This window comes from Ahaetulla prasina, chromosome 1 (genome assembly GCF_028640845.1).
Source record: "Ahaetulla prasina isolate Xishuangbanna chromosome 1, ASM2864084v1, whole genome shotgun sequence".
Lineage (NCBI taxonomy): Eukaryota > Metazoa > Chordata > Lepidosauria > Squamata > Colubridae > Ahaetulla > Ahaetulla prasina.
The window spans coordinates 36,986,079-37,006,840 of record NC_080539.1 but is presented as its reverse complement, the minus strand read 5'-3'; the positions used below and the strand labels follow the sequence as shown (position 1 = coordinate 37,006,840).

Genomic DNA, 20,762 nt, shown 5'->3' with positions numbered 1-20,762 from the left:
TCCCTGCACACTCACAAAATTTGCAGTTAACACTTTTTAAATTAAGCCAGTTTGATGTATTGGTTAAGGTACCGCCCATTCTAGTCCTACCTTAGACATGAAAACTGGTTAGGTGGCTTTGGGCCAGTCACTCTCTTAGTCCAACCCACCTACCTGGTGGGAAAAATAGGAGGCAGAAGTATTAGGTACTGTATGACCATTGTTTTGAGTTGAAATAAATAAAAGATAAAATAGTAATGAGATCGTGGGCTTTATATGCTCCAAGGAAGATGAGAGCTATGCCAGAGGTTCAACCATAGTGGACAGGTTTCACCAGAGAAATCAGATGAAGAGTGATTCTCCCATAACAATGCAGTGAGATATATAATTTACAAGATTGCAATAACAGAAGATACAGTTCAGTGCCCAAGGAAAAAACAATCAAACATCCACACTAAGAAAAAATAAACAGATAACTAATAATCTGAATAATGTTAAACAGGGGAAAAAAACTCTCATAAAGTCAAAAGCTATAATAACTCTAACAGTACAGAAACATATTGATACCCCCAAATGTCCTCCAGAAATGGTCAACCTTCACTGGCTTCTAAAAGACCATCATCAAGATATTAGTGTTGCTTCCTGACCCAGCTTATTCTAGAGCAAGTGTGTCAAACTGGATTTATTTGAGGACGGGATCAGCAGTGTAGCACCAGCCGGCTTGTGGGGGCGGGGGGGGGGGGATGCCATTAAAAAAAATCCTTTCTGGCTTATACCACCTTTATCTTACAAAAATTCTGCAACTACTTTGGTGCTAAGCTGCACAACGTTCTATAAGTCAGAACTAACACTTTGAACTGCACCTAGAAATCTGCAATAAAGAACCTGCAAAATAGATATTGTGATCATAGAGATTCATGCCAGTCAGCAAGTGAGCCACTGCCTTTTCAGTAACCCTAATTCAAGGGGCAACAAGGGAGTTGCCACCAGACTGATCTCTTTCCCCCTATTACCATTGCATGGAACTGCTTAGTAAGGTAGGAATTGAACACTGAAAATAGTTCCACCAATTCCCAACTCTAATAGGCAAACCAACATGATACCATGGTCAGTGATATCAAATGCCTAGAAATCTAAAAGGATCAAGAGGATGTTCTACCTCCATCAAATCCCAACGAAGTCATCCACTAGTGACCAATTCATTTTCAGAAAACCCATCCTCTAACTATAATAAAGCCGAAAGGAAGCAGCTTTTAGTAATACCAGAAACTTCCTGTTCTTTATTGTAGTTTAATTTTGTGTTTGAAATGATTTCCAGGTCAAACTGTGTTAATGGCTGGGTAATAAGCAATAAATCCTTCTATTACCTAGTAGTTAAAAAATATCAATCTTCTCTCAATTCCCATCTTCCAGTTTACAATTTTCACTCCCAAACTTAATGAAAGAAAACTCAAATTCTACCAAGAGAGTTTGATGAACTGATACAAAGCTATGATTGTTTACCACACTGCTGCTCCTGCCTGCTGTTCCTCAAGTACATAGATTTAGGCCACCATATTTAGACTGCAAACATTTGGGCAACGATGACAGCATAGAGCAAGTATATGTGGTCTCTTCTCAAAATCCCCAAAGCTTTAACCAAAAACTGTCTACTATTGACCTCACCCCATTCCTAAGAGGTCTGTAAGGGGTGTGCATAAGAGCACAAATGTGCCTACCGTTCCTGTCCTATTGTTTCCTTTCATTATATCCAATTAATATAGTTATTACATACTTATGCTCATATATATGCTTATATGTTATATAGTTATTTCATGCTTATGCTTATATATACTGTTGTGATAAATAAATAAATAAAAATAAATAAATAAAAATAAAATATTCCATATGACTGCCTTCTAGTGGTGCTGTACAGCCCAGATACAGTAGCCCTATTTAACAGTTGCCACAGATTGAAGAAACTGTGAATGAGGAACTTATTTCCTGTGCTTTGCTGTCTCTGCCTAGTCTGTTTTCAGATAACTAAAAGCCAGATTATTTTTTTAGTTTAAAGGCATATTCCACGGGCCCAGAACACCTCCTTGAAACCAAGCCACTGCCTGCAAATCTGGAATGCCTGCTCACCCTACTCATAGTGTGTTTGACTAAAAGACAATGCAGAGCTATTGCCTTGTCTTATGTGTTTATGCCTTTGAATCAGTGCTAAGTCTTGGCAACTGCCTGGACAAGTCCCTACAGTTTTCCTGGCATGATTTTTTGAAAGTGGTTTACCATTGCTTTCTCCCTAGGACTGGATGATGAGGACTAGCCCACTGCACCTCAGTGTTTGCCTCTCATTTTCCTTTATATATTTTCTATTGAAGGAAACAGGTGCAGGAGAATTACAAACAGAAGTCATTCTCTGAAACCCTTCTTAAATTCTGCAAGTAAAATTACTTGAAAGAAGGCAAAGCTGCAAGCACAGTCTCTGTGGCTCTCAAATTTCTGTGGACTTCTGCATTGTGGTCAAGATTGCAAGTGCCTCCCCTCTTTTCCAGGCATCAAATTAATTACACCCTGTGAAAGCTAATAAAAGTAGAAAGAAAAAGTTATCTCAGGGTAAGGTATTGTATCATAAGATTACAATGAGATAAAAGTAATAACGTACTAAAAATACAGGGGACTAACGTTGTTATTAACATCTGTTGTCCTCTTTTAGGCTTATGATCTTTATTTTTTTACAATAATAATTGTTTTTTTAATAAGTTAGCTGTTTTATAGTGTTGTTATACACTTCCCAGAGTTGCTTTTTTGTGATATGGGTGGTTATATAAAATTGATAAATAAACTAAAGTTGCGATACCAATTTTTACAAAATATGTTTCTTAAGATGTGCATCACTGTATAGTACCAGAACCAACAAAATTTCATTGCCAGTAATGACAAATGCAGAGGTGAGCTATGCAGAATTTGTACCACTGATGCTTTCTTCTTAAGTCCGCTTCAGATTTGCTTAATGCTTGGGCTTGCTTCCAATGGGCCAGAGCAACCAACGTTGATGATCATGGTGATATAAACATGAAAAGGGTTGATAAAATAGTGCAGTCTAGCGGTTAAGAACTGTTAACTGAAACACCGGAAACACCTGTTGAACTGTGACCTTTGGAAAAACATCCTATAAAGTTGCTTCAAAAAGGAAGCACCTTTCAAAAGGAGGAAATGTGCAGTAGTTGCCCCTGGGGAATATAATGTGCAAGATCAGATGTGGCTTTCTGATCTTTCTTTCCCAATTCATGGGCAGACTTGTCACCCAGGCTTTGCTCTACAGATATGTACAGCAGTGATATCTTGCCTGTGAAGAGAGATGGAGATGGTGATCATTTTACATTCACCAATAAAAGAAAGTGTGGGACAAGTGAGATATAAATTACCACAAAGGTACTCTGGATGCCTTTGAAGATTAGCTTCTTCTTGGGGTGGCCTGTTTGTCTACAGAATCTGCCTCCTTTTGTAGGACCTCAAGGGAGTTTTTATCATTTTTCCTTCCTTATCAAATGCCAATTCACCTCTCTTAGTCTCACTCCTTGTTGTTCCCCTGTTCCCTTTTCATTTTCTTTCCAGAGCAGTTCCCCTTTTCTTCTTACCCCATTATTCTCTCAGGAATGTATATATATTTATAAGTTTCTGGGCTTGGGAACTCTCCTAGTGTTGAGTGCAAGGACAGTTAATATATGCAGGTGGGATATTTTGTAATGGGTGATTAATTGAAGTAATATGTATTTATAACCTGGCCTGGTCTTTGGGGGGGGGGGCAAGGCTTGTAGCAAGTATATGTAATATACACAAATCTATTTCCTGCAGAGTTGGGAGGCACGCTATCTTTATTACCATTTAGAAAACATTTTTAAAACTGGCCTTTAAGTATTAATTAATTGTTCTGTCTGTTGGTTTTAAGGGGCGTGCATAAGAGCACAAGCATGCCTACCGTTCCTGTCCTATTGTTTCCTTTCGTTATATCCAATTAATATAGTTATAACATACTCATACTTATATATATACTTATATATTGTATAGTTATTTCATGCTTATGCTTATATATACTGTGTGACAAAATAAATAAAAAAATAAAATAAATAAAAAAATAATTATTCATTGTTTTAGTGGATTGGTATCCATTTGTTTTATTGTAAACTGTTAAGAAATTGAGTATTTATCTGTCTAGCTTGATATACAAGGCATTATATATTGAGCTAGACAGATAAATACATGAATGAATAATATACAGTACAAACATAAATTTTCATATATGTCACATGGACACATTTATTAGAGACATGGTGGGAGGGGGAATCTGTAAGCCTGGTTTGAACTGGAGTTGACAATCAGAGATAGACAAGATGGGGAATTTGGGCACTGAGCACTGAATTGTTCCCTGTGCTTATAATTTTGTTCTTGACTCTTCTTTGGGGTGAAGGTGATCTCAAATTCAGGGTCTTCATAAATATATTAATAGTACTGACCTAGCTTAATGCTTTTAAAGGTTACTCGGTTTGTTCATATTAAGAGCCTATCAATATTATCAGAATGGTAGCAAAGGAAAACATGAGTATTTACAGTGTTCTATTTTATTCTTGTAATAGGAAATGGATTTTAAAAATAGCTCAAGACCAATGCACTTCCTCTTTTTGAGCCTCAGATTAAAAAAAAACTCATATTAAGAATGTAATGCAAAAATTTCCGTCATGTGCAGAAGGTGTATTACAACTTACGTATACTATAATATTGTATAACAAACTTCTATGCAAATACACGTACACATAGAATCCTACCTAATAATTATGCCCAGACATAAACTGTGTATTATTGCAAAGAAACATGGATAGGATGACAGTAATATTTTAAATGCATGTTTGTTAGGTTGGATTCAGATATTACCATCTTTTGTGAGAAATCTTTGGTTTCTCGCTATTTTTACTGCATTTTTAAAAAAATCCTACAAAAGGTTGGCTAATTGTACTAGGAGCTGATTATATAAAAGCAACTCTAAGTGTACCATGAACTAGGCAAATATTTAGTTTTAGAATACAATAAAACATATTTCTTGAATGTGTATGTATAAAGAACAATTATGTAAATAAACATATTAGAACCAAGATAAAGAAGGTACTGCACAGTAGCTACAGCACAGTGGAATCTATATACTTTTTCTTTCAGCTATTCTTATCGATTCACAGTAGTATACTATACTTTTCCTCTTCCTCCTCCTCCTCTAATAAAAAGAAATAAAATAAGGTATAAAAGCCATAGTGGGAGAAGTGTCACATCCCTTGTGGTATGTAAGTAGGACTACAGTTATGATGGAAGCAATATTTTACTTTTCTGTAACATTTGCAGTTTATCACCACAATGTGGGTGGCATTTCCATTTTAAATTTCATTCATGCTGCCCTAACAAAATAGCAATTGGGAGATCAGTGGGAACATTGGTTATATATGATGCTGGAAACTTAATTCCACAGATGGCAAGAAAAATTTGAGGACAGTGAGAACTCCCAGGAAGAATAAATGATTGTGAATTGCCCTTTCCCTATTCTGAAATGCTAAACTCTACCGGAGGATTAGAAGCTTCCAGCCTACCACCAGATTAACATTATAACCCAAGTCTAATAGTGCTTTTTTCTGCAACACTGGACTAACAACTGCAACTTCAATCATCTCAAACCAATCTCAGAAAATTGCCAAGGGAGAATGAGATTTAGGATTTTGACCCACCTTCTTGCAATGGCATATCTGGCGTCTGAAATAGGGGTTCATTATATGGCCACTGCTGGTTATTTTTGGATTTTTTTTACAGTTTACAGTATATTTAACAATTAATAGGATATGACTTTTATATAGATTTAACCTACTTTTATTACTATAGTTGGTCACACAGCCGGATGTTTAGACTGCATTTGCCCCTTTTGTCCATATCCTTCCCAAGAACCTGGGATAGACAGATATTGTTGTTTAAATGTATTGTTACAGGATTTATCTGTTCCAAATAAAGCTGTCTTTGCAATTGACTGATGGGGATTTTGTCAATGCCTATTGTATTCATACTTCAGATATTTTGGGATTGCAGCCAGGGTGTCTATTACGATTAGTACTGTCTTTGCTTTCTTTTGCCACAGTTCTTCTACTTCTATTTTCTATTTTGTGATTTTCTCCAGTTCTTTCTTTTCTATTCTGCTCCTCCAGGTATTGTAACGTCAACTCTTCAGATTTTTTCCCCTTTCTTTTCAATAATTTTTAAGTCTGGTATTTCAAAAACATTGCAATTTCTAAATAGCTTTCAGTTAATAGCTATATATTATTATATTAAAATATAAAATATAGTTATGAACCTAGCATTTCATAAAAAGGTTTTGATGATAAGGGGGAAAAAACCCTAAAAATCCTATAGTAAACTACAGAGAGAGAGAAAGGGGGGGGGATCCCAAGAAAACAGCAGCTTGCAGCAGGAAAGAGAGAGAGAGAAACAAAACAGCAACACTATTATAAGCAACTAAGTAAAATTAAACTATGTATTTACATTATATACAATTTAAATTATATATCAATAGATGATAGATAGATAGATAGATAGATAGATAGATAGATAGATAGATAGATAGATAGATAGATAGATAGATAGATGATAGATAGATAGATAGATGAGGGATGGATAGATGGACAGGGCAGGCAGGGCAGGGCAGGGCAGGGCAGGCAGATAATAAATAGATCTATAAACATACACACACAGGTTGTTAAATATAGATATAGAGATTCCAGTATTTTAGTATGTTTGTTTGTTTATAAGATTAGAAACTGCCATCTCATTCATCGAGCAATTTTATTAAGATAATATAATTAAATCTAAGCCCTACAGAATTGTATTTTCCAGTTTCACCTCTCCTTTGGTACAAAGCTGATTCAAAAGCTAGAAATTTCATTTAACCAACATTTAGAATCTGGGATATAAGCATTCTTCCATTTTCTTATTACTCCCAATTTAAATACAATATCCCATCATTTTGTTTTTGTTTTCATAGTTTCTGAAGAACAGCTGTTGACAGTTGAAGAATATGACCTCAATGTGGTGAGACTCTGTTTCCAAGCATTCATCTCTGATGAGCATGGCAACTGCACACAACCTATATCCCCAATCATCTCCAACCCCATTTATGATAACCGTAAGTATCTAAGAACAGGCTTTGTTTCATGTCAAGTTTCTTCTGCTGTGTTCCCTACATGCTCTTTGGCCCCAGTTGTTCTCTGCGGAGTTGCTTCATCTCTCTTCTCCCCAAAGGAGAACTGAAGATAACGGAAAGCATCTTTGCTAGACGCGTAATTTTTGGATATTCAGAGAATTCAATTTGAATGTATATTCTCCAACTGAAATATATTTTCAGACAATGACAAATTGTGCTATATTTCCATATATATATGACCTATGATATATTATATCGTATTAATGAAATATAATGAATATGAAGTTATGAAGCATATGGCCATTTCCCCATTTCTTATTTAAAGCCTAATCTTCTTCTGCTAGGAGAAAACATTCTGCTAATAAAGGAGAATATTTAAAGCTCAGGGTTGAAATGAAGGGTCCTTGCTGCTGTCTGAGCTTGGTTGTTTTCTTGCATTGATGATGTTACCTAGTTTAGGTAATGAAAAGTCTTCAAGAAAACAACCAAGCTCAGAGAGCAGCAAAAACCATAATTTGCTTCTCTGCTATCTTCCCTCCAATGTCAATGGAGGCAGGAAATGGTTACAAATTAAGGTGCCTTAAGGAAGAAAAATGGGATTCTTGGTTTCCTTTGATGCTATTTCAACCTTGCACTAGTTCAGTTTTCTGATAATTCACCTCTGCCCCTCCCCTGTTGGTGGTATGATTTTAAAGACTGGTGGCATGACTGAAAGACTTGAAACTTAGGTAGAAAGCAAAATTGACTAGAATTTAGTCAGTGAAGTGCTTAAAATTGCCAGACAATGTTTTTGGATAATTAGAAACTGTTATTTTTCCCTTTGTGTGTTCCACACCTCTATACCTCATCGTTTTATAAAAACCACTCCTTTTCTTGAACATGTTTTAATAGATTGTTGTGCTTTTGTGTAACAAGTGTGCAGGGTAGGCAACAAAAAAAGGGATTGAATGTATTTTTAAACTTTTATACAGCTAAAGATTGATTTTTAAAAAGATGGGGAGGCATTTTTTGAGATCTGGCCTTATTTGAGAAGGCAAATGTTGGGGGGGAAGTAGTAGTGGCAGATGCTGACCAACACCCAAACAGAAAGGAAGAGGATCACTTCTTTGGGTAAGCACCTTCGTGACAATATTCAGAAATAAATCCCCTGATTAATTACCCAACAGATTAATTACCCTGCATATTTTCTTGCTATGATATGGTCCTATTTTTGAGCAACAAAATGGGTACTTAATTCAGAATTCAAAATGACAATAGAAAACCATTAAATTTTTTGCTGAGAACTAAAGAAAGACAGCAAGCATTATCAAGGAGGAACATCAGGGATGGTAGGCATAATGATGTCATGTAAAATCCTGGTGGGAAAAGGGGGGCTATGTGGATGCTTGAAATGTATCTATTGCTTTCTGTGCTTATCTTCAGATAAAGAGCTGCTTGCAGAACTTTCTCTCCCCCAGTTCTATTTTTAGACATATGTAATCATAATAGCCATTCTTTATTTTTCTCTCCCCCAGTCATTAATTCCTTTTTCTGTTTAGGTGCACCCAATTCAGCTGAATTGAGAATCTGCCGTGTGAACAAGAACTGTGGAACAGCGAAAGGAGGAGATGAAATTTTCCTCTTGTGTGACAAAGTTCAGAAAGGTGATTGGAAACTGGAATACCATGTACACTATAAACTTTAACTTTAGATATCAGAGAATGAGATATGAAAAAGCAACCAATTTTATATGTATACATGTACACTTCCACAGGAAAATGGAAGTGATTAAACTGAATGCCAAATATCCACCAAATTGAATTAGAATAGAACAGAACAGAACAGAACAGAACAGAATAGAATAGATTAGAATTCTTTATTGGCCAAGTGTGATTGGACACACAAGGAATTTGTCTTTGGTGCATATGCTCTCAGTGTACATAAAAAGACAAGAATCAAGAATCACAAGGCACAACACCCAGTGACATGTAATCTAGCAAAATATTGTAATATTTGAGTATATAACTTGGGCAGTGGAATGGTGCAACCCAAAAAAGTCTAGTTTGATTCAAATTCCATCCAAACATTGTATAATCCATTGATACTGTAGATCTATGAAACAATGCATGTACTAGTTTTGAACTCAGAAGCATTTTCCTGTCCTCACCCTTGTGATTTTCAGGATGCCCAGAATTGCTCAATACTCAATCAAGACTATTTTCAGCTGATCAAGGAGGAAATACAAAAACTGGCATCTTAGTGTTAATATGTAATGTTTTGTGTGTGTATAAAGAAGAACAAAAATGGATTTGTGTAAGGGAAAGCTGCAAAATTGTCCTGCTGCTTAATTTAAAGAGTCCAGTGAAATGGGAGCAACTCTTCCAGATATTCCAGAGAGCTAGGGAAATGGGGCAAGGCAGGACTCCTTGCCAATGGGAAATGGCCATTCCTGCAGCCACAGTGTTAAAGGTGCAAAACTGCCTTCAAGCATTTCTGGGGCTGCAGCTAAGCCAGTATTGTATGTGTATTGCAGCAGATGTTTATGTGATATTTCACATGTTACAGAATAACTAGCACTGGCACTCAAAATACAAGCTTTAGTTAGCTTACTTTGTAAACCAGACCACCCCAACCAGTGGCCATCCAGATGTCTTATGCCCGATACTATCAGCCAATATGGCTGCTGACTATGGATGATGGGAGTTGGAGACTGGCACTTTCAGTAAGTGCCAAATTTAGAAGAGCTACTCTATATTCATCAGCTCGAATGACCAGTGATGAAATGATGTGGAGATAAGATTAATTAATAAGTTTCTGATTCAAGTCTACTAGGTCAGTGTTTTTCAATCTTAGCAACTTTGAGACGTGCCCTTCAATATGCTGGTTGGGGAATTCTGGGAGTTGATGTCTACAAATCTTAAAATTGTTAAAAGTTAAGAAAAGTCGCACTAAATAAAAGAAATCTTCAAAGGTAAAAAAAAACACATTCCATGTTAAATTCAAGACTTTCATAATCTTGGTCTTAATAAAATATGAAAGCTGGCTAAACTGGGCTATTTCTCAGTGCTATTCTTTCCCAAATATTTGTATGCCAGATGTATTGCTATGACATTTACAATCCATAAAGAAAACAGAACTGATCCTTTTTGGTATTTCATGCTAAAAAAAATACTCTTTGACCTATTGTTTGTTGTTTTATTCCTAAAAGTAAGCGCAATATTTATATCTTTCTGATGAACAGATGATATAGAAGTGAGATTTTTCATGAATGACTGGGAAGCCAAGGGGATTTTTTCACAAGCTGATGTTCATCGTCAAGTAGCAATTGTCTTCAAGACGCCCCCATTTTTCAAAGATATCCCAGATCCTGTGACTGTGAAGATGCAATTGCGAAGGCCCTCAGATCAGGAAGTCAGTGATCCTATGGACTTTAGATATTTACCAGATGAAAAAGGTACATTCTTATACACATTTGCTGAGGTAGAACTAGTTACTGCTTTTGAATCGGGGCCCATGCTAGTTTAGAGAAGAATTTACAGATTTCTGATCTGGGAACAATTACTTTTTCTGTCGGTTCTGTCGGTATTATTGTGGACCGGTCTTCCCCAGCTTAGGAGTCTGCAAATATTCTGGAGCATCATATACAGAATTCCCAGTCAGCATGGCATTGTGCTAACTGGAAAGCCTGAGAGTTAAGGTTCCGTATACTTCAGGCCGAAGAAGATTGCTTTAAGACAAAAAGGAAGAAGTCGTTTTAAAAGCTGCTGCCAAAATCTGCCTTTGCCTGTGCTTGAGAAACAAGGCTGGTGGTATTGGCTGCCCACACAGCAGGCTTGTCCACATAGTTGATTCCTTGGAAGCATTGAGAATGGTGGTGGGAGAAAGCTTTTGGAAACAAACTTTTTAAAGACCAAAGCAAAACAAATAAAATAGGCTTCAGTCAACCGCACTGAGGTACTGAAGCATGAGAAGGTTGGTGGCCTGGCTGGCATTGCAGACATACAATGCATTCCTTTAGGTGGGTGACATCAATGTGAGCTCACCAGGCTGCAGCCTTCTTGCTTTGTGGGATGTTGCTGGCTGGGGAATTCTGGAAGTTGAAGTCGACACATCTTAAGTTTGCCAAATTGGCATACATGGGAAAAGCTTGGAAGTGAGAACTCCAAATTTGCTTAATTACGGAGATTTCCCTCACTCCCTGAAGGTTGGGGAATATGGCATACCAATTCTTTATACAGCTTCAATATTCCCATCTCCCAAAATAGTGCCAATCTTTGGAAGCAGCATTTACAGTTGTCTCAATGCTTGCTTTGTGTTAGTAAACTTCCTTCCAGCATTCTAAATATTTAGTCTCTTAAAAAAGAAAATACATTACAACAAGAGTTCTTCATTTAGACCTCTGCAAGCTAAGTTAATTGGAAAACCTTAGGGTTAATGAAAAAAATGCCAAAAGAGAGAAGAGAATTACAGGAGCTTTTCATTTTAAGAATATTGCCAATTTCTTTGGGAGGAGCTAGCATATGTTAATATATTTAAATTGTAAGTTTATAGAGCAAGAAGCAAGAGCACATACCGAAGACCTTAGATTCAAAAACAAAGTAGCAAATTTTGTGAAGAAGCTTTGCTTGTAAGCTTGGAGAGTTATTTTCTGTCCAAATATACCAGGCTGGGTAAGAAGGCAACTCTATGTAAGATAATATTCTATATTTTATTGTAGTCAAATAGAACACACAATTAAACCTTTCTTTTTCAGCAAACATTCCCAAAATCATCACGTTGATTAGTTGAAATGCTGTTTTTTCCTTTCTGTTTTAGATCCGTATGGCCATAAGGCAAAGAGGCAGAGGTCACCAATGGCTTTACAAAAGCTCATTCAAGAATCTGGTAAGAGTATATCTCATCCCATCTAATTTTGTTCTTCTAATATGAAACCCCTCTCTCTCAAACTGGGTTTATCCTTGCGGCTTCCTAGCGTCATTTGAATTGAGAATATTTTGACTCAGAATTCCTATGTAGAGAGAGAGAAGTCTACACCTTATAAAACTATTATGGGTTTCTTTTCAGTAAAAGCTGCACCATGCCACGTGATATCATACTTAAGTCAAAACTTGTGATGCTGTAGTTTATTCCATCCCCTGCAATTGATACCATCTATTCACTTGTTTGGGAGTGACAAGAATGCCATTGTATCAACTAGGTAGGGTCTAAGTTCTCTCCTTATGTGTCCAGGTCTAATAAACTGAACCACGATAGAATGTAGACGACAGAGAATTGCAGGCTGGCTTAAACATATATAAATGGAATGGGGTGAGATCTCACTGCTGATTTGCTGCAAGAAGACCCATCTGCATTGTCTTCTTGTTCTTCTTAATTGGATGAGTTTGACTCTCACTGGCTGTTTTTTTAAAATATTTTGCATTCTTGAGTTGGACTTATATTTTATGGGGGAGGAATTACAAACCTAAGGACTTCCAAAGCAATGTTGATGCTTCCCTCTTATGTTTCTTGACCCCATTTCTTTTAGCACTCAGAGGCTGGATTTAGACACTTCAAGCTAAAATTGGGTAATTCAGGATACAGTCTTTTAGGGAATACAATCTTCATTATATTGGGTGAATCAGATCATCATCCTTATAGAATTGATTTCCTTTAAGATAACAACTATTCTTTCCATAGGTCCCTATGAAAGGTCTAATGCTACTCTGTTCCAGACTGCTACCAGTGAAAGAAAATTCATTAAGAAAGGTAGATTCTTTTTTTTAAATCTTTTTTTAACCTTCTTTGTTCTGGCTCTTTGACTGTCTTTCTTCCTATCTCTTCCATGACAGTATACATTATACAGATGGTATACATTAAAAGAGAAAATACCGTATATACTCGAATATAAGCCGATCCGAGTATAAGCCGAGGTCCCCAATTTTACCCCAAAAACTGGGGTAAACTGGGGACTCGAGTATAAGCCGAGGGTGGGAAATGAGGCACCTACCGGTTGGGGAAAGCCTCCCTCCCTCAGCTGAGAAGGCTGGCGGCTCCCCCGCCCCGCCCTCTCACTGCACCGGCAGGGCTTCCGTCCGGTAAAATGTGAAAAACAAAACTCGAGTATAAGCCGTATATACTCGAGTATAAGCCGAGGGGCTTAATAAAAAAAAAAACTCGAGTATAAGCCGTATAGACCCGAGTATAAGCCGAGGGGACGTTTTTCAGCACAAAAAACGTGCTGAAAAACTCGGCTTATACTCGAGTATATACGGTACTTCAGTTTTGTAAAGTTTGTTTTGGTTTATACTGTATTAGTTAAGTTCTTTGAGGCCTGTACAACATTCTGGGTAATTAAAGATTCCTGTTCTAGTCCAGTCCATTGTTGTAATGCATTACTGTCCTGCCCTGTTCCAAGCAGCTCCAAGCATGGGTAATTCACTGATCCATCTATTCCCACTTCTCTACTCTTGGCCTGCTCTCTTTTGCCTCACTTAATGTATTCCAGTGCAACATATCCCACTAGCTTTCTTCCTCACCTGCTGATTTATTTTATTTCTTTATTTATCAAATTTATATGGCCATCCACCTCCACAAAGGTTCTTTCACACATCTGCCCTTGTCTCAATTTTCCCACCACTTTCCCTCCTTTCTCTCAGCTACTGCTGTCCCAAACTGAATATGCCTCAATCCCACTACCCCAATTTTCTTAGAGCTGTCAGTTCATTCAGCTACTGCTGCTGTCAATAATCCAAGACAACATAGCCCACTGATCCCCTTGCTCCCTGACTTTCTGAGCATTTTTTCATTTCCTCTCTCCCTGCCCCATTTTGGCCACTGGTCTCCTTGGCTTTTTCCATAACCCTAACTCCTTTAAACCATTTATGTCTGGATCAGAAAAGCCACACATGGAATATTCTATACCTTTCTATTCATTACTAATGGACAGAATATGCATCGGGTTGTATATGATTATTTTATTAGTTACCATGAATTAAGAAACCTTACCACTGGGTTCATTCTGGATTAAAAGGCAAAAAAAAATAAAAATTAAAAATAGCTTTCTTTTTTTAAAAAAACTGCTTCAGGGAATCCACATCTTTCTTTTTTCCATGAATTTGTTGTCATATGTAAAGGAGAAGAAAGGTAGAATGAATGCTGTACAGGAGCCTTCTCCTGATCTAGTATCCACCAGATGTATTGGATTACAGTTCTTATAGTTATAAACTGCCATGTCTATAGTGGCTTGGAATTATAAGAATGTAGGCTACCAGGTTAAGTGGAATACAGCTGTGTGGCCCTGAGCACTTTGTGTGTGTAATGGTGATGGATTTTCAAAGAGACCTTTTTGTGTCAAAACCCTGCATACAGGAAGTTCCAGGTTCAGTTTGTAGTACTTCCAACTTGGGTTAGAAAAATATAGTTATAGTGCCAATAATACTTTGCTAGATAGACCATAGATAGATAGAGGATGGTAGAGGACAGGAAGGCCTGGAGGAATGTTGTCCATGGGGTCGCGATGGGTCGGACACGACCGCAACTAACAAAAGATAGATCAAAAGTCTGATAAAGCTTTCACTCTAAGTCTGGAATATATGGGAAGGTAGTGCAGAAAATGTTCAAGAACTGTTGTAGTAAGACTTTTCTAATCAATGATGACTTTTTTTCACAGAACCAGATATATATTGCTCACCGATTGAAACAGCCATCCCACTGCAGAAAACATCTGCAAGCATCCCTTCCATGCAGCCATATTATTCTCCTTCTTTAAACCACTTAAGTTCCAATGGACATCCTGGTCCACCTTTTCAAATGACAGAGTCCGTTAAGCAGGATGGGGTTCTGCCATCTTGCTGGCATTCCTCTGTTTCACCTCTAAGTGTTTTGCTGCAGCATAGAAACTTGGGTGATACATTGCAATCTACAATGGAGAATGGTAGCTCTCCACAAATTGGACAGGAAAAGAGTCTGAACTGGGCCAGTCAGAAAGAGGGGAACATTTATCAAGGATTCTTTGGAACAATGAATGATCATGAGTCAACAATGTCATCATCATCACCTTCGCCATCAGTATCTCAGCAAGAAATGAGGAATGTCTCCAGCACTGTTGATAGCCAGTCTATTCATCCAGAAAATGCTGCAGTGTCCAATGGCATTAGCATGGAGATGGAAGACTCCAGATGCTCAGATGTTAACTTGGAAAAGTCATCTTTTGTTCAAGCTTTAAATCCAAGCAACCACAGGAAGAAAGTCCAACCATTGCTGCCTCCTGCCATATCAACAGTAACCACTTCTAGCTTATCTTTGACCTCTATGTCCAATATTTTTGAGACACCAACTTTTCATTATCTGGCTAGCCTTAATGAATCAGGATTGGCCAACAATCCAAACACCATAAATATATCAAATTTTGATACTTACAGCACCCAAGATGATGAGTTCCTAAATTCCATTGGAAGCAATTTTGATAGCATACTTTAAACATAAAGTTTAACTGAAGCTGATTGTTGCTTAGACACAGTATATAGTATACAGTGATTTCTTGCAATATGTGAGTTAGTTCTTCACATATCTATTGTAAGGAAATGATAGTATGTAGTATGTAATGAGGCAATACAATAGTAATTTTAAATCTACTTATTGAAGAGGTCTGAAATAGCTTTTGAATCTTGCTTTGTGTAACTTGTTTTTATATTTTTGTGCTATGAAAGAAGATCGAAAAGCTGTACTTAATTTTTTTATAAATAATGTTTTGGAATTTCTTACTTTGCGTTAAATGCAATGTGAACCTCAACATTTTGTAGCATAGAGTCATTTTGGAGTAGTCCAAAGCTACTTCAAATATTGCATACAGGCAGTCCTTGACTTAAGGGTAGGCTCACTTTGATTAAAACATATTATTTGACCATAAGTCCACCAGTCTGGCCTCGCCTTGGGTTCTTTTCTGAAAAAGATTTCCTGGGGTGATTCCCAAAGAGGTACCTTTGTAGCGAACCTTGTTTTATATTTGTGCCAAATCCTTGGATCTAGCATGTCTAACAAAGGGATTCTTGAAATCAACATTTTAACCTTGTCATGTGATAAGCAGGTGTGCCATCCATATCCTAGTTCATGGGCCTTTAATTCAAATAATCTCTTCTTTTGGAAAGTCACCCACTTTTTCATCCAAACCAAACAGCAGGCATCAAAGTAAAGTTTCATATCTGGTAAACCCAAACTTCCTCTTTCTTGAATAGTTTGCAGTAGTTTAAATCTAATTCTTGGTCTTTTTCCTTGCCATATAAATTTAGAAATGCCCTTTGGCCATAGTTTAAATGGAGTATCAGTTGTCGGTATCAGTAAAATCTGAAATAAAAATTACATCTCTGGTAAAAACTTCATCTTAATTACAGAGATTCTACCCAACGTGGATAACTGCAAACTATCCCATCTTAATAGATCTTTTTTGATATCATTCCACACAGGTGCAAAATTGCTTTGAAACAATTTAGATTTTTAATGTAACCCCAAGATATTTAATCTTTTTCTCCACCTTGAAACCTGAGTTTCTTGTCAATAATTCATAATCTTGAAAAGTCCATTTTTAACAAGTGGTGTTTTCTGTTCATTTCTTTTGAAACCCACTAAAGCTCCAAAGTCATTTAATTTCTTCATCAAGAATTATATACAAGTTTTTGAGTCTTGCAGAAATAGCAATAGGACTTAGACTTATATACCACTTTACAGTGCTTTGATAGGAAGTTTCTCCTTAATTCTCAGTTGCTTCTCTCCTTAAGTAGTTTCCATCCATTGTTTCTTGTTTTACCTTCTGGTGTTTTAGAAAATAAGTTGGCCCCCTCTTCTTTGTGGAAGCCCCTCAAATACTGGAATACTGCTCTCAAGTCACCCCTAGTTCTTCTTTTCTCTGGACTGGCCATACCCAATTCCTGCACCAGTTCTTCATATGTTTTTGTCTCCAGGCCCTTAATCATTTTAGTTGCTCTTCTTTGCACTTTTCCCCAAGTCTCAATTTAAAAAATACTGACATTTACTAAATAATTAACAATTATTTAGTAAATAATCAATTTAGTAAAAACAATCAATAATTATTGATTATTTATAATCATTAATCATTATTAATGATTATGAATTATCAAACAATTACTGAAAATTAAGTCTCCATTAATAATGATTCTTGCTTGCTATGAAATGAAATCGCTTTAACACCTTTGTATAAATTTCATCCTCGAAATTATGACACATCTTCAAGGAAAAACTAAGGAGTCCAGTTGCCTTTTGAAAAAGCATATTTGGGATAAGTCCTAGGATCTTCAGTATTAGTCTTGAGGACAAGAGCAAACAAAACACTGTTCTGAGCAACAAAAAAGTTGCCAAATAGAGTATTTAATATTGGAATAGCAACACTGTATGTGACAGATCTGCTGCTGAAAGAGATGTGCTACTTGGGAGGTTAAAGAAAGGACCAAATAATCTGCTTTATGGATCAAAGCACTTTTACCCTTCTGTACTGACAGGAAAAGTTTCTGTTTGCAACAAACAGCTTTTTGATCCTTGCTTAATGCAAATTATGTAAATATAAAACCTATACACATAATGCCTTTCCAGTGCAGTACTGCATTTATCTTATTGAGACCCACCCCCAGATATTACAATAATGCTGGGAATAATACAATTTGTGACTACTTTTGACATGAAAGAATTGACATGAGATGATTACAAAGACAACACTCATGCATACTAGAAATTAGGGGATTAAGTGTTTCGGGAAAGCACTGTCGTGATCAAAAGATAAGTAACTGAAACTTTTGATTCATGATTTATTTAGAAAGTAGCAAATTCCTTTTATCCGCAAGGATTCGAATTGATAATGTTATTGAAGCTGCAATATTTACACTGCTCTCTTGTATAAGCTGCCTTAGAGAAACTCCCACTGGATTTATTGAAGTTTTACAAATAGATATGCATGAAGTTTCAGTGTTATCATTTTCCCCAAAATAAGACATCCCCAGATAATAAGCCCAATCCGGCTTTTGAGTTCATGGCAATAAGGCCAAGTGCTTATTTCAGGGTTCAAAAAAATATAAGATAGGATCTTATTTTTGGGGAAACACTGTCGTTTTATGCATATACAACACATTTATATAAGGTGTCCTTAATTAAGTGAACCTCTCATGTTTACTAATTGACTAAGATTCTTTTCATTTTACATGTTGCCATGTGCATACAGAGAGGAAAACAGATTGTAATTGTGACCAAAGGGCTCTAGGAATAACTTGCAATGGGACTTAACTCCAAGAAAAAAAATTAATGGGATTGCAAGGCTGGTTAGCTGTTTCTCTTATATGAAACATCTCTGATATGAAATATAGTTAAATTCATTTATCCAGTGTTACCTTTCTATGTTTTTTAGCTTCTTCACATTGCCAACATTGATTTAAGCACTGATGTTTTGACCACAGTTATGTATGTTTTGTTTGCATTTAGGCAAATCTGTATTTCAGTAATGGTAATGACTATGTCATTGTGAATATTTTTTTAAAAATACAGCCTTAAAAAGTATTGAAATAATTTTTAGAATTGAAATTTTCAGAGTTCTCACATTGAGGAAAATACTTATAACTAATATGGAGTGCTATTTTTCTATATATATATAGAAAAATATATATATATATAGTATATATATATATATAGTATATATATATAGTATATATAGTATATATATATATATATATATATACTAGTGACCAAGCTTTTTCTCACTCCTTCCAATTTTCTTTGTACTGTGAGAGATTTTTTTTCTTTTCTGAAGTTATAAAATTAGATGAATTTGTAATATGTTTGCACTGATCACAATCTCAAGTTATAAAATATCTTCTTTGTTTTAATGGTATTTCTAAAACAACGTTTCCATCCTATAGTGCTCTAGATATAGTCCCATAGTCCCCACTTAGCTATTCTGATGGAGTTTATAGTCCAGAACATTACACAGCCATCTGGTATAGACAGAAGTTGCAAAAACAAGGATGGATTATCATTGAACATTATATTCAGACGCATGTACAAAATATATATGTGCTTTATAATTTATAAATGGCACCAATGTGATTTTTCCATTGCTTTAAAATACATGTAAGCATGATTGGACCTGAGTTATGATTTTGTTCCTTTATGATATAAATCATAGTTTTCTGAGGTAAATTGATTGTGTTTGGCATACAAATAGACATATTGAAGTATAAGTAATTGACAACATACTGCCAGTTAATGAAAACCAGTATATCTGAACTCAAATAATATAGGAATCACGTTGATTGCCCAGTGTTGTCAAATGCTCTACAGTGATAACAAGGCATTGAAACAGATATTGGATCTCTGGGACAAGGACCATTTGTTCCCTTACTCTAGTGCTAGGAATAGGCCTTGATCACATAGGCAATGCTGGGACTAAGCACATGTGGGTCCAGCACAGCTGAGAATGGGAGACAGTTGTTCTTGGAATACAGTAATTGTATCTAAAACACTTTTCAAGCAGAGGTGGATGGACAGCTTTGTAGTTTGGCCTCGTTTGTTCAAGATGAGATCTTTGTCCTGTGTTATGGTGATCCAAGTAGTATTTCAGTTCATGTCAGATTCAGCTGAATGTTTCACACAAAGCAGCTGATAAAAATTCTGGGAGTTTAGTAGTACTAAAAGAATAGATAACATGGTTAAAATATTGAACTCTGAAGATTCAGACTAATGGCCATCCACAACCATGGAAGTTCTCAGAGTGATCTTACATCCATTCTCTAAACCCAGAATTCACGAAGGGAATTTTGTGCATAGTCTTCCAGAAAAGGTAAGGCATAAATTTTACAAATCAACAACTGAACAAGAATTTGTATCCATTCAGTCAAGTCATCAATCTAAATAATGTTCATGTATTTTAAAGCTTAAATTTCTCATGCTGATAATTCTCTGTTAAAGTTGGAAATGTATGGCGATTTCTTTTTGTCTTAAAAAATGTAAATAAATAAAAATCTTTTGCCAAAAACATTTGGTTGACTATTTTATTATTGTCCTTAATCTAAATGTCCACTGAGCTCTAATTATGAAAGCAGAAGAACCCCCTAAACCTCTGAGGTTTCCAAAACTGTTTGGAGGGATTGAAAGTGCTTCGTGATAACATAGGCAGAAGACTGTATAAAATTGCAAGGGAAGGAGAGAAAGTCAGTGAAAATTATAATCCCTTCCATGTGTGGAAAGCCTCTGGGTCAAAACAGCCTATTTACAATCATTATTTCTTACTCTTCTGGTAATACAACCAAAATAGCTTTTAAAAGAGATTCATCAATCAATACAATCAAAATTTATTTTAGAATATAAGAAGAAAAAAGGAAATGTAGTAGCAAGCAACAATAAAGTTTATTGAAGATGATTAACTCAGTGTAATTACTGTCAATTCTTTAAAGTAGAGCAGACCAGGAAGCCAAAGGCATGCAGGCCATTATAACGTTTATTAAGCTAATAATAGAAATGCAAGTTTAAATGCATTTCTCTTCTCCCTCACTTCATTTATGAGAACTAGGGAAACGTTTTCTCAGATCTGCCTTCTCTTACAGATCTGCCTCAATTCAGG

General features: G+C 36.1%; 1 protein-coding gene across 1 annotated transcript in view; it reads left to right on the top strand.

The window, feature by feature from the left end:
- Nucleotides 1-20,177, top strand: part of REL (REL proto-oncogene, NF-kB subunit) — a 58,790-nt gene extending 38,613 nt beyond the window's left edge. Inside the window, exons 5-10 of the mRNA XM_058164862.1 lie at nt 7,031-7,171; nt 8,728-8,832; nt 10,410-10,622; nt 11,984-12,052; nt 12,845-12,913; nt 14,817-20,177. Coding sequence (XP_058020845.1) covers nt 7,031-7,171; nt 8,728-8,832; nt 10,410-10,622; nt 11,984-12,052; nt 12,845-12,913; nt 14,817-15,625 — 1,406 coding nt within the window. The 3' untranslated portion in view covers nt 15,626-20,177. The remainder of the gene's footprint in view (nt 1-7,030; nt 7,172-8,727; nt 8,833-10,409; nt 10,623-11,983; nt 12,053-12,844; nt 12,914-14,816) is intronic.
- The last annotated feature ends 585 nt before the right edge of the window (nt 20,178-20,762 follow it).